The sequence below is a fragment of the Balaenoptera borealis genome, assembly GCF_965194805.1.
Source record: "Balaenoptera borealis genome assembly, chromosome: 2".
NCBI lineage: Eukaryota > Metazoa > Chordata > Mammalia > Artiodactyla > Balaenopteridae > Balaenoptera > Balaenoptera borealis.
In genome coordinates, this window is record NC_138867.1 from 67,872,997 (window position 1) to 67,886,562 (window position 13,566).

The 13,566-nt window shown below is 35.6% G+C and overlaps 1 protein-coding gene across 8 annotated transcripts in view; it reads left to right on the plus strand.

Moving 5' to 3' along the window:
- XRCC4 (X-ray repair cross complementing 4) overlaps window positions 1–12,195 on the plus strand; it is a 280,811-nt gene extending 268,616 nt beyond the window's left edge. For all 8 annotated transcript variants that reach the window (XM_082378379.1, XM_082378386.1, XM_082378380.1 and 5 more), the window contains exon 8: window positions 11,559–12,195. In XM_082378379.1, coding sequence (XP_082234505.1) covers window positions 11,559–11,670 — 112 coding nt within the window. In that variant the 3' untranslated portion in view covers window positions 11,671–12,195. The remainder of the gene's footprint in view (window positions 1–11,558) is intronic.
- Window positions 12,196–13,566: the final 1,371 nt, after the last annotated feature.

Here is a 13,566-nt window from a genome sequence, read left to right on the forward strand (position 1 = left end):
GGAATGAGACCAAATTGTACCAGTTAATACACTAATGGAACCATATGTGGCACTTACTCTACTTCCTCAAAATAAACATTAGTTCAGTAAAAAATCTTGAAAAAAATGGTAATTTATGTAATCATAAAGATATCACAATGAGAAAGATATATAGTGCACTTAGTAAAGATAGTTATCTAAACATAACACACAACTGCAGTCAACAGCTTTTTGTGTGGATTGGATTGCAGTTTAGCAGTGACATTTGAACTTTAATTGAAATCATAATACCATACATGTAATAAACTTTTCCAGGGCAAAAAGGTTAGATAGGTCTTTCTCCAGTCATTCTGAGCATATAGACTGAATCCTCCATGGCTTATACTGCCTTATCTCACAGTGACTTGCCGCCAGTTGTGAGGTATAGTGATTTGTTTTAAAAACATTCTATACTTCTTGGTTTTACTTTACACTTTGGTTATATTTTTAAAGTCAACTGAAAAATTTAATCTTTTTCATTCAAAATCAAAATCCACAGAATTTTGTAGATTGTTTCCATCTGCCTTCTTGCAGTGCTCTGACTCCTTTCTGGCATGTTTCTTTAAGACAGAACATCTCCCAGAATTTGAGCAGATGCTGTCTTTACATTTGCCAATAATACCACATTGAGTTAGTATACTTTGTGAAGAGATGTTTTTTGTTTGTTCATTTTATGTATCAGTTATATGATACTCATTTTATCTAAAAGTTATATGATGTTGGTGGTGTTACAAAGTAGTCTGTCTTCTTTAAAATGTCTGGCTGCCACATGATCCTTGGTCACCCATTCCATGAAAAGCCAGGAAAATATTCAGAAAGGATTTGGGGCAGACTGATACTCAACAAATCAAAAGGGAAAGAGATAGGGAGGCCACAGCACAGGATGGCACTGATGAGAGGGTTGCTGCTTTGTGAGCCAAGGAATTAATTAGAGTGGGTAATTTTGAGAACACTAAGAATCAAGTCCACTAGCAAGGACTAAAATAATGGAAAAATCTGTTAATTAAAATAGAAACTGAATTCTCTTACTGTAAAACAAAAGACAGTGGAGCTTTAAATGAGAGAGAGAGAGAGAGAAGGCAAGGGAGGAGAAGGAGAAGCCTAACAAAGAGGAGTATTTATTTGCCAGGAAACTACATTCATTCTTATTTACTTACAGGTCAAAAAAAAAAAAAAATTACCAGTGAAAAAATTCACCAAGTATTTCCCTGAAGAGAAAAAGCAAGTGCTTTTCAAGTGTTAAAAAGGTTTACTGGTGGTTAGGCTAATTAAGGATCAAAACTCCGTTCTGAATAGGACAGAATGAGTCCATACATCAGTACATAATTAGTTAAAAAAAAAAGTCCCATTGTTTATTGGTCCAGAGTAAGTGTGAGCAATTGTTTAGGTTCGGTTTGGGTCTGGTGTATGAAGGTCCCTGAAAGTGCATGGTCTGGACAGACTACAATAATTTGCAGGACCAGTGTAAAATGAAAATGCAGAGCCCTTTTGTTCAAAATTATTAAGAATTTCAAGACAGTGACAACAGAACACTAAAGCAGGGATGAGGCCCCTCTAAGCTTGTGGCCTTGTGTGACTGACAGCACAGTCACACACCCATGAAGGTGGCATTGTCTGTGGTTCTTTAACAGCCTCACTCGTTAGAGCTGTCATAGTGAAACAGTCTCTGTATTATCCCCTAGACAAGGGCTGTAGTTAGTGTATGTTCAGGGGAGCTCAGCCGCTCAGGGTTACCTCTGCCTTGGACCGTTTGTTTGTTCACTTTATATCCCAAGCATCTTGCACAGTCTCTGGCCCTCGGTAAGCACTCAGTAAATAGTAGACCCGGTAGGTGATGGATGATGTAGTTGACAGCCTATCTCAATGATTCTCGTTCAGTTCATCTCTAGATAAGAAGCCCCAGTGTGGATTCTTTTGAGTTTCAGGTCATATTGCACAGACCAGCTTGAAGGTTTCTTTTAGCTCTGGGCCTTGTGGGTCCTGCTGTTACTCAAAGCCTGTTTCTCTGTTAAGTGATCCTGAAACATTTAAACTGATAGATTAGAGTAACAGTTGAGCCCTAACCAAGTTAAGGCTGGAGCGGTAGGCAGAATAATGCGTTCCCCACCCCCTGCCACCAAAAAAAGGATGTCAAAGTCTTAATTCCTGGAACCTGAGACTATGTTAGAGCACATGGCAAAAAGAAATTAAGGTTGCAGGTGGATTAAAGTTGCTAATTAGCTGACCATAAAAGTAGCTAAATTATCCTAGATTATCCGTGGGTGCATTGTATCACAAAGGAAGAGAGAGGCAGAAGGAGAGTCAGAGAAAGATGTGACTAAGGAAGCCGGCTCAGAGTGATGTGGTGTGAGAAGGTGTCCACCTGCCATTGCTGGCTTTGAAGATGGAGGAGGGGAGTAGCCTCTGGAAGTTTCTCCGCTAGAGCTTCCAGAGAGGAGCACAGCTCTGCCAACACCTGCATTTTAGCCCAGTGAGACGTGGGTCAGATTGCCGACCTCCAGAACTGTAAGGTAATGAATTTGTGTTGTTTTAAGCTGCTATGTTACGGTAATTTGTTACAGCAGCAGCAGGAAACCAACAGCTGGTTCCACATTGTGGTGAAACTATCACTCCTGGTCCCTGGTTCATTAGAAGTCACTAACCTCCATCGCTGGGTATTATTTTCTGCCCATGTTTTTTCCACTTCTCTTGGTAGCCTGAAGTAGAGTTCTTTTTTTTTTTTCCTGTGTTTTTATTTTCCTTCATTGGACCACTACATTTTTGGGTTCAGGCTAGTAGGTATTATATTCTCAGGAAAGCAAGCAATGCAGGCTGTTCTAGAAACACTCGTTTCTTGGGATATTAGTAATTGAGAGATAGTGAGAAAAGAGGCTTTGACTGCCAAATTCATTTGTAAAACTGAGGATAAGCAAGCTATTTTTTACTTAAAGCACTTTAAAAGGATATAATCTGTGTATAAATTGTTTTTTTAATCTCAACAGTTTAAGAGACTATCCAGCAAAAATTATCTCTGGCCTTCAGCCCAAGCTCCTATCTCCAGAGTCGGCCATTGCTGGTTTCTTGTGAATCCTTCCAGAGATATTCTGATATTCTATATACATATAAATGCACACATACACACACACACATATAAATTTGTACATATATTTGTGTGTGTGTGTATATATATATATACACACTCTAATTTTCTACACACACTCTCCTGCACCTTGCTTTTGTTTTACTTAATAATTTAACAAGTTTATGGAACGACTTTAATAGCTTTAAATGTATAATATGCACATGAAACACTTAGAGGACTTAATGGAGAAAAATAAATACTTTCCAAACATTTTAGACTGCAGATTTTATTTTTTAGAGTGTCTCATGGAATTACTTTTTCAGACATACTGCCCAGCACCAAGTTGCCTTCCTCTTCAGTAGAAATAAGAATTAGTGACTCCCATATACTGGTATAGTAAGAAGGGTATGGATTTCGGAGTGAGGGAAACCTAGGCTAATACCCTGGCTTCATTGTTGACTTGCCTGCCTGCTCACGTTCATGCTTACTGGCTGTGTGGCTTTGGGCAGGTTGCTTAACTTTACTGAGACTTCTTGTTAATACTGTCTACTTCATTCATTCAATCATTTGTTCATTAATTAATACATGTAATCATTGGAACGTTTATGAGCCAGGTCGTATAAAGCAGAGTCATTCTATTTGAGAAGCTTCTAATCTAGTGAGGGAGACTTCATTTGTAGCACACCAAGTAGCAAAGAGCAATGGCCTGTCTTAAAAGTAAAGTTGTGGAAAATCATTTTTTATTAAGATGACAGTTTTCTGCTTTTATAGGCACAGATCACCAGTAGCAAATGTCACCTATACCGTTTCAAAACTTGCAAGGGATACAGGAAGTTTAACATAGGGTTTTTCAGGTATTGATTTTTTAAAGGATGTATGGACTTTGATATTGCTGATCTAATGAATTACCACAGAAATGTTATTTATCTAAATAAAATAGAGTAAGAATGACAGACTCTTCCAATTTATTATTATGAAATTCCTACATAAATTCTGGCATCCTTGTGGATTATGGACATATTGATCCTAATGTTTGTGACTTTAAATGTTAACTTGGATAGAACTAGAGAATCTTATTTTCAAACCCATAATATGAATATTTTACAGGGAAATTTTATAATTATTCTTTCCCAATATCTATAAAGCATGTAAGTGCATTTTAACATTGTATATTTACTCTTCATAATTCTCTATTCTATGTTTTATTCAAACTTACTTATTTGAAAAGCCTATTTCTATTTTATTCTTGTTCTTGATAAAGTTAAACAGCAAAAGAATATTCATTAGAAAAAAAAATTTAGGAATTTAGTTGAAAATAACTAACGCAATTTCTTTTATTTGCCGTTTTGGTTGCCAGAAAGAAAGTTTCAACTTCTTTTCATTTTCTCAGACTAGTAAAATGCTGTGTAGGCCTATTGAATTCCAGACAATGTTCAACACTTGTTTTAATGAATCCTGATGACTTCAGTCTGTTAATTTATTTAGGAGATGCTTTTGGTTTTTATATGGTCAACTAGAAATGTGTAGCTATTTTCCCATTTATTCAAAGTTCAAACATTTTTTTAAATACTAAAATTTAATTTGAAAATACAGTGGTAATGTTGGTAATGTCAAATCTTTAAGCCCATTATTTATAACTTTTCCATTTAAAAGATCTTTCTCTAATTGAGTTTGTTCCATAACGAGAACTCTGTTAAGGCCAGTTCTATAGCTGTCTAGTTATTTAAAAATAACAAGTACATAATACTTTGACTTGGCTGTTTTTGTGGTCATTTTGATGAAGGTTTGATTTGTTAACATCCTAAAAAACAAACCATTAGATATTTGGCTTTTATTATTACCAAATAATGTATGTCTCAACCAATGTTCGGGTCTGTTTCTCTCCTAATACATTGCCCTTACCTCATCTCTCATCTTCATCTCTTGCCACACATCTGACCTCTATCCCAATCCCAGGGGAGAGTCAGAGGTGAGGTGGGTAGATGCCAGGGAAGTTGCTAGTAAAACAAAGCTCTCTTTCTCTCTCTCTTTCTGTCTCTCTCTTTCTTTGTCTATTTGTCTCTCTCACCCACTCTGTCTATCTATCTATATACATATATATATATAAAATATATTTTATCATAATATGAGATAAAGAGCTACTTAAGAATGCTCTGCTTTGGTGGCCAGGCAGGAGTTGACCATTGGCCATTTTGCTAGATTTTTGCTGTGACGGCTGCAGTCCAAGGGTTTAAGACTTTCTTCCTCCCAAAAGAAAACATTCCCTGTTCTTCTTGTCTGTAACGAATCACAAGCATAGCAGCATCCTTCCAGCTTATTCTTCTCAACTCCAGATAATTCTTAGTGGGTGAAAATAATTTACCTAACATGTATTTACAGGTTCAGCAGTCAAAGTTGTATAGAAAGCCTGCATTTGGGTGGCAAATGGGAGTAGCACAAGCTGTGGGCACACAAAATAAACTTGGTTCTTGGCTTCCACAACAACTCTCTTCCCTGGTTCTCCCCATATCTCTTGAATCATTCTATTTCAGTCTCCTTTTATTCATTTCTCTCTCTTGCCATCTGCCCCTGTAATTTTAACATTTCCCAGGATTCTATATTAAACGTTTTTTCTCTGGTAGACTCTCTCTGGGAGTTTCTTCAACTCATTTGAAGATCTCTTCAATTCATTTGTCTTTAGTGGCCAGTGGTAATGGCAGTGACTGCTATCTCTGTACATGTAGTCCAGTCATCTCTCCTGAGCTCTACATCTATACAAGCATTTACCTACTCAACATCTACCTCCATTTAGATATCCTGCGGTCGCTTCAGACTCACCCGTTATATCTGAAATGGAACCCTCTATGCATAGTACTCAACTTGCCCCTTCTGTAAAACCATCTTCACAATTGCCAAAGTTACAAGACTCAGAAATCTGAGAGCATTGTCTTGGAAGAGCAAATAAGATCCAGAACTATTATGTACATACACAGATACACACACACACACACACACATCAGTGTTCAAAGAGTAATATTATATAGTTTTGCATGTTTTTGACTTTAAGTAAATAGAATCATATTGTGTATTATTTTGTGCCTTGCTTTTTTGCTCAACATCATGTTTGAGATTCGTGCATGTGTGTAGCTGCATCGTAGTCCATTGTGTGAAAATTCTATAATTTACTTGCCCATCCTGTGGAGAGACATTTGGGTAGTTTTCAGTTTTTCACTATTATAAATAATGCACCTGTGAACATTTGTGCACATATCTCCTGACACACGTATGCAAATATTTCCCGGAGTATGTAACTAGAAGTGGAATTCCTAGTTATAAGTACATAAATCTTCATGTACCTGGACAGTTATTGCCAAATTGTTATCTAAAGTAGTTTCAAATGTTTACACTCCAGCCAGTAGTAATTCATCTTGTCATTTCATGTTCTCTGTGATCTTTGCTATTGTTGGACATTTTCGTTTTTGCTAATCTGGTATGAAATACTTCATACTGGTTTTCATTTGCACTTACTTGGTTTCTAATGAAGTTGAGCTAATTATCATATGCTTATTTGCCCTCACTGTTCCCTATTCTTGGAAGTTCCTGAAGTCTTTGGCATATATATTTTAATAATGTTGGGTTTTTAAAAATTGATTGTAGGAATTCTTTAGATAATCCTTTGTTAGCAGCATATGTTGCAGTATTTCCTCTCAGTTTGTGACTTGTCTTTTCATTGTCTTTAAGATGTCTATTGATGAATAGGAGTACTTACTTCTAATGCTTCTAATGTAATTGAATTTATCTATCTTTACCTTTATGGTTTCACTTTCCGCCTTAAAAAAAACTTTCTATCCTAAGATCCTAAAGAAATTCTCCTCTATTTTCTTCTAAATGCTTTAAAATTTTGCCTTTTCTCATTTAAATGTTTAATTCACCTGGAATTGAATTGTATGTGTAGGTAGAGATATAGTTAAGCCACATACAAATTGACTTTTGGTTTTTGACTTTAGAACCATTGTTTGTGTCATAGTCAAAGGAGAATGATTTTTCAAGTGTCACAGTGCCATCAATCATTACACCTTTTCCTGGACCTCTCAGTCTGCTCAAACTGGCACCCTGACATTTTTCAGAAATATTATTTTCAGAATATGTTATAAAATGCAAGTAATTCACTCCAAACAATACTAATGATTCTCATTTAAATAAGAAAAGATTGATACTCCAGCCATGGTAATACCAATATTAAACGTGGCTGAGAAAATGTCTTTACAAAATGAGCCAATAACTGGAAATAATCATTTTAAAAGATGTCGGTAATTTAACTCTCAGAAAGTTAGAAGTCAATCATTCATTCTAACATTTTAGAGAAACTTTCCCAGCATGAGATATTTCTTTTGACAAATCTAACTTCTGATCTACACTATTTACTGTTAATTAGATGGTGGTAATGCAATTTTGATTCAAGTTATAGAGTGTGTGTGTGTGTGTGTGTGTTTTAATGCAGTGTGAAATCAAGTAATAAAACATAAAACTCTCTGCAAATTATTGAGACCATAAGCCATTTTTTACTAAGGCTCTCATCATCTGGAGAAGTTTCATTTATTCACTTTATTTGAAAAGTCCTTATACTTTTAGCCTTTAACTCTACAAAGACGATTTCTTATTCTGTCATTAACCTTTCCTTTTTAATTCACCTTTTTCCATTTATTCCACAGGTATTTATTGAGAGCCTGTATTTTGCAAAGTAGTCTATTTGAGCATAACTGTCTCAGAATATAGGGACTGAAAGAACTTCCAAGATCATTTATAGTAACCCTAACTTTCTGCAGCTTAAATTAAGACACTGAGATCCAGAAAGGTGCTGCCACCTGACCAAAATCTTAATGTGGTAAAGCATAAATAAAAATCGCCTAACCTTGGATTCAGGATTCTTCCTTTTGAACCAAGTTGTCCATAAAAACTATCTAAAAGTCTACTTGAATCCTATATACTGATTTAATGTTCATAGAAATTCCTAAAGGGATATATCACTGTGAACAAATTATATTACACAGTCGTTGCCTTAAAGCTACTTATAAAATGTTTAGGATGAAAAAACATATTTGAAAAAAATTAGAGAAAGTAAAAAGTTTAACTGAAAGATTCCTGAGGGCAGAAATTATTGTTACCCTTATCAAATTTGTTATATTTCCCTAACACAATGAGCTGATCATAGTATATACTTAAATATTGATTAAAGGAAAAACTAGTATTGAAATATTGGGTGCAGACATAGGTACTTTAAATGATCAGAGAAAATGAAAATCATCTTCAATGTGGAAAGTAAAAAAAAAAAGGAAAAAGAAAAAATCTTCATGGAAGATTTAGAATTTAAAGTGGGCCATAACTAGTGGTTGTAACTTAATTAGAAAGAGAGGAAATCCCAAGTTTCAAATTGCTTGTTTAGCTCACTTTCTGTTAAGACTTCAGGTACAGGTTCTCTGAGTTATTTGCTTTCAAATTTCACCTCTAAGCGTGAATGCTTGGAATAAGCATGCTCGTGAGAAAATAATATGATAAATATGCTAAGATGTAGGTATAAGGTTATTGATCGTTGTGTTGTTTATAAGAGCATTAAGAAATGGAACCAACCCAGTCATCAGTGGATTCTTAGTACAAACAAATTAAAATTAATGGTGAGTATAGATCTAAATATATTTTTCAACATGCAAAGACATTTCTAATATATTTTAGAGTAAAGACATCAAGCTGCAAAATTATATATATAATCTCATATTTGTAAAAAGAAAAAAAAAGACATGAAAATACAAATTATGCAAAGTAGGATGATGGACATTTTAATTTTCTTCATGTTTTTCAGGAGTTTTATAAAGTCTTACAATAAACATTTATTACTTATAAAAATGATTAAACTATTTTTTTGGTTGTGGGGAGAGTTCTAAATTTACTCTGTTGACTTGCCACAGTTATGAAAGCTGTAGAACAATGATCTCCATTCATGGAACAGCTTTCATTGAGCACCTATTATGTACTAGACACTAAGAGCAAAAGAGTCAAAATCTATATCTTAGGCTCCCCATGACTTTAGAAAGAGATGGGAATCTTAAATGGAGAACCAGGGATCTATTCCCTTCAGACTTGTCACTTCAGAGTGGTCCTTTTGTCTTATGCTGATTTTTTTTTTAACTAAATTGATCACTCTTTGTGTTCTGGTTGTACAGTGTCTAGATGACGAATGAAATTACAGAGGTTTTTCCATATCTGGCTTTTTAATTGAAATAATTCAATTCTCTCTTTTGCTAGGAGGAGAAAAAGCAATTCTAAGATGTATAATGTGTTTTGAGTTGACATTGAAAACTTATGCATGTAATAATTATACTGCTGTACTGTATCATTTTCTCCTTCTATGGAATATATTTTTAGATATTTAATTACATATTACAGTAATTATGTCAGTATTTATTGTTAATTTTAACATTGAAACTCCCAGAGGGTAGTACTTGTCATCTTGACAATGCATTAATGCCTAGCACCTCCGCATTCCTGTGAGGGTTATGTTATCTGAACTTGGCTTGCTCAGGATAAGACAGAACATGTCCCAGGCCTAGTAGCAGCTAACCATGGTTAATTGTATGCAGTCATGAGGCCAAGGAGGACCCTGTGGTGGATTCATTTTTAATAATCTGTGCAACTAAGCATGGGTGCAGGCTTTTGGAAGTACTCATAATCTAAACAACATTTGGGGATCTTTAGTTGGTTAGTCTTTTAAATTAAAGAAACTATTAGCAGGAGCTCTTTTGTAATTTATGCAATATTAGGAGCTAATAATAATAGTTTCCAAATGTTTTGTGGGAATTTACAAGCATTTTCATTTATAACATCTCATTTAATCTTTAGACCACCTCTGAGGTGAGAGAACAGAAGTCCAGTTAGGTTAAATGACTTGCCTAAAGTCACATGGCTAATAAGAAATAGACCTGGATTTAAACCCTATGTGTCCTGACTTCAAGTCCTATTCTTTTTTTGTGTGTGTGTGGCTGTGTTGGGTCTTCGTCCCTGCGCACAGGCTTTTTCTAGTTGCGTCGAGCAGGGGCTACTCTTCGTTGTGGTGCACGGGCTTCTCATTGCGGTGGCTTCTCTTGTTGCGGAGCATGGGCTCTAGGCGCATGGGCTTCAGTAGGTGTGGCATGCGGGCTCAGTACTTGTGGCTCACAGGCTCTAGAGCACAGGCTCAGTAGTTGTGGCACACAGGCTTAGTCGTTCCGCGGCATGTGGGATCTTCCCAGACCAGGGATGAAACTCGTGTCCCCTGCATTGGCAGGTGGTTTCTTAACCACTGACCCACCAGGCAGGTCCCTCAAGTCCTATTCTTTTTTAGCTGTACCAAACTGCTATGATGCTTCTGCCTTTGTAGTTGGAAATATAGGTATTTTACTGAGGATTACTGGGTTGATTCAGACAAGGTTTATACAAGGATAAATATACATTCCTAAGGTCTTCTTCTTTTTTCTTTTTTTTTTAAATTAATTAATTTATTTATTTTTACTTTTTGCTGTGTTGGGTCTTCGTTTCTGTGCGTGGGCTTTCTCTAGTTGCAGCGAGCGAGGGCCGCTCTTCATTGTGGTGCGCAGGCCTCTCACTATCGAGGGCTCTCTTGTTGTGGAGCACAGGCTCCAGACGCGCAGGCTCAGTGATTGTGGCTTACGGGCGTAGTTGTTCTGTGGCATGTTGGATCTTCCCAGACCAGGGCTCGAACCCGTGTCCCCTGCATTGGCAGGCAGATTCTCAACCACTGCACCACCAGGGAAGCCCTCTAAGGTCTTCTGATTGAGCTCTGTTACCCTCCAGCTCACCATTTTTGAAAGACCAATTATCCGTTAGTGATCATGCCTTTTATCCTAGGACTCAGAGAACATTTACACAAATATAGAGATCAGTCCATTGATGTAGTAACTACAGTACTGAAACTGAGTAAATTTACTTACTAAATGAAGATATGTAGATTCAGTAAATTAATGTGGACCAACAGCATTTCATCGACAACTGCTAAAAATGTGAAATCATTATATACACACTTACAATCAAATGACCACTAAAATAAATTTATGTGATCAGAACTTCCTGCTGTTGAGATTCAAATGAATGTTAATAGTTAGAATTTAAGAGAGCCGAAGGAAAGTGTAAATTGTGATGGAATTATTAAAGAAATGGCTTGAGAAATCTTCAGTATCTTGGCATAAAAGTACAGCACAGAGGATATTTTATTTCTTGACCTTAATTATGAATATTGTTGTAGACCCTTGAATTTTCGTTAGCTCAGAATAGAGGCTGATTAATTCCAAAGCAGTTAAAGAAATTAAATGCCTTTCATCTCTCTTTATGTTAATGCAGAAGTTTGGAAACAGGGTTTAACTTTTATTTCACTTATGTATCTCTTAATTTTCTTTTACTCTGTATGTAGTTTTTCAAAATAAAATTATCTTGATTTTTCTTTTTACTCTAGGCTTGATCCTCCACTACCTGAGATGCTGAAAAAGGATCACAGCCCAGCTGAAAACATGTCTTTAGAAACTCTAAGAAACAGTAGTCCAGGAGACCTCTTTGATGAGATTTAATTGTCTCAAAAAGTACTTTGATGTTCACAAGACTGTGTTTTCTATTCATTTCCTTAAACGGCAGAAGAAAAATTTCAACTCAGCAGCAGCTCTGAGTGTGCTTTACAATGTAATTACATACACACTGAGCTGAAACCATTATGCAAAATGGATTACACATGTATATGAAGATATGATTTGATGACAGTAGTGCATTATTCTAAACTATTCATTCAGCATGCCTATAATTAGATAAAATCTCAGACCTTTTTGTTGCAAAGGTCACATTTACCTTATTCAGTTCACACATATTATATGTAGTAGCTATCTATTCTGTCTCAGAAGATTTTGAAAATAGGACAAAGAAAATGTCTACAAATTCTTTTTTGAATAGTCATATTCTGAACACTGATGTTTGAACATTTTAATTTGTGGAATGATGTGTAAAATCTATTTTTAGTTTGTACACAAACAACCTGAAAATCTGATGATAAAACTTTTGATTGAAGATTTTGTGTTCTTAATAAAATATGTTATTTAGTTTAACTTTTTCCTGCAGTATAGTAACAGGTCTTTATAGAGTACATATTAATATAAATGTAACCCTGTTTTATATCAAAGCATGTTTTTCAGAGATTGTTGATAAAAGATTTATCTTATAAGTGCAAGGGCCCTCTTTGAAGACAAGGACCTTGTAGAATCCACTTATCTATCCCCATTTACATCTGGCACAGATTTTTTTTTTAAATATTCATCGTTTCTACTTCCTGACCTCTCATTCACTTCTATCCAGCTGAACATCCATTCCCTCCATGCCACTCAAGTTAACGATGACCACCATGTTGCTAGTTGGTCCATTCCCAGTCCTCATCTTACTAAGCCTCTCAGCAAAACATTTGACAGAGCCAATCACTTCTCCTTAAGAAACATTTTCTTCACTTGACTTTTGCAATAACATATGCTGTTTGTATTTCTCTTTCATTCTGGCCACTAATTTTTTAGACTTCTTGGCTGAGTCCTTCTCCTTGTCCAACAGTTAAAAGTTTCAGTGTCCTGGGCTTAATCTTTAGCCTTTTCTTTTCATTACTTACATTGTCTCCCTAGGTTATCTGTGGTTTTAAATACCGTCTATATGCTAATATCTCCAAACTTAAAATACTTCCCTTTCTTCCCTTCCCTTCTCTCTCTCTCTCTTTCTTTCTCTCTCTCTCTCTCTCTCTCTCTTTCTCTCCCCTCCCCCCCCACCCCCATCTCTCTGTCTCCCCATAGAAAGTAAGCCCCATCATAGCAGAGGCATGGCCATCTGGTTTATCTCTCTACCTGCCAGTACCTAGGACAGGGCTGGATTCATAGAGACTTAGTAAGTGTTCGTTGAAGGAATAAATGCATGTCTATCACGCAGTAGCCCCTCAAATCATCTAGTTTCTTTAAGTTACTAGATCACTTTGAAAAGAAACTCATTAAAAGATTGAAATTTAGCTTGATGATTTGATACAAAGAAATAGTTGTTCAGAAAGCTCAACTACCTTTTGTGACTAATTATAAATAAATATACATATATGTTTACACATAGGCTTGACTACAGAGAGAGAATGAGAAGGAAATTATACATTATTGTTTATATCAGAAATAGGATTTTATTAAGTCAATGGAACAACAAAATATTTTAAATAGAAATTTTACTGCATTTTTATTTCTATACTAGCTTCCATTTAAGAGGAAAAATTTTAATTAAATGTAAATATAAATATGTGAAATATAATTATAAAACTCTACTCAGTCACCTAGGAAATTCACTATAATAATGAATTAATGTAATCCAAGATTTACCTTGGATCTTTCCAAGGAGATTGTGTACATAAAGTACCAGAATCTCAAGATAATGCTACCACATCTGAATAGACCACAAATGACTAA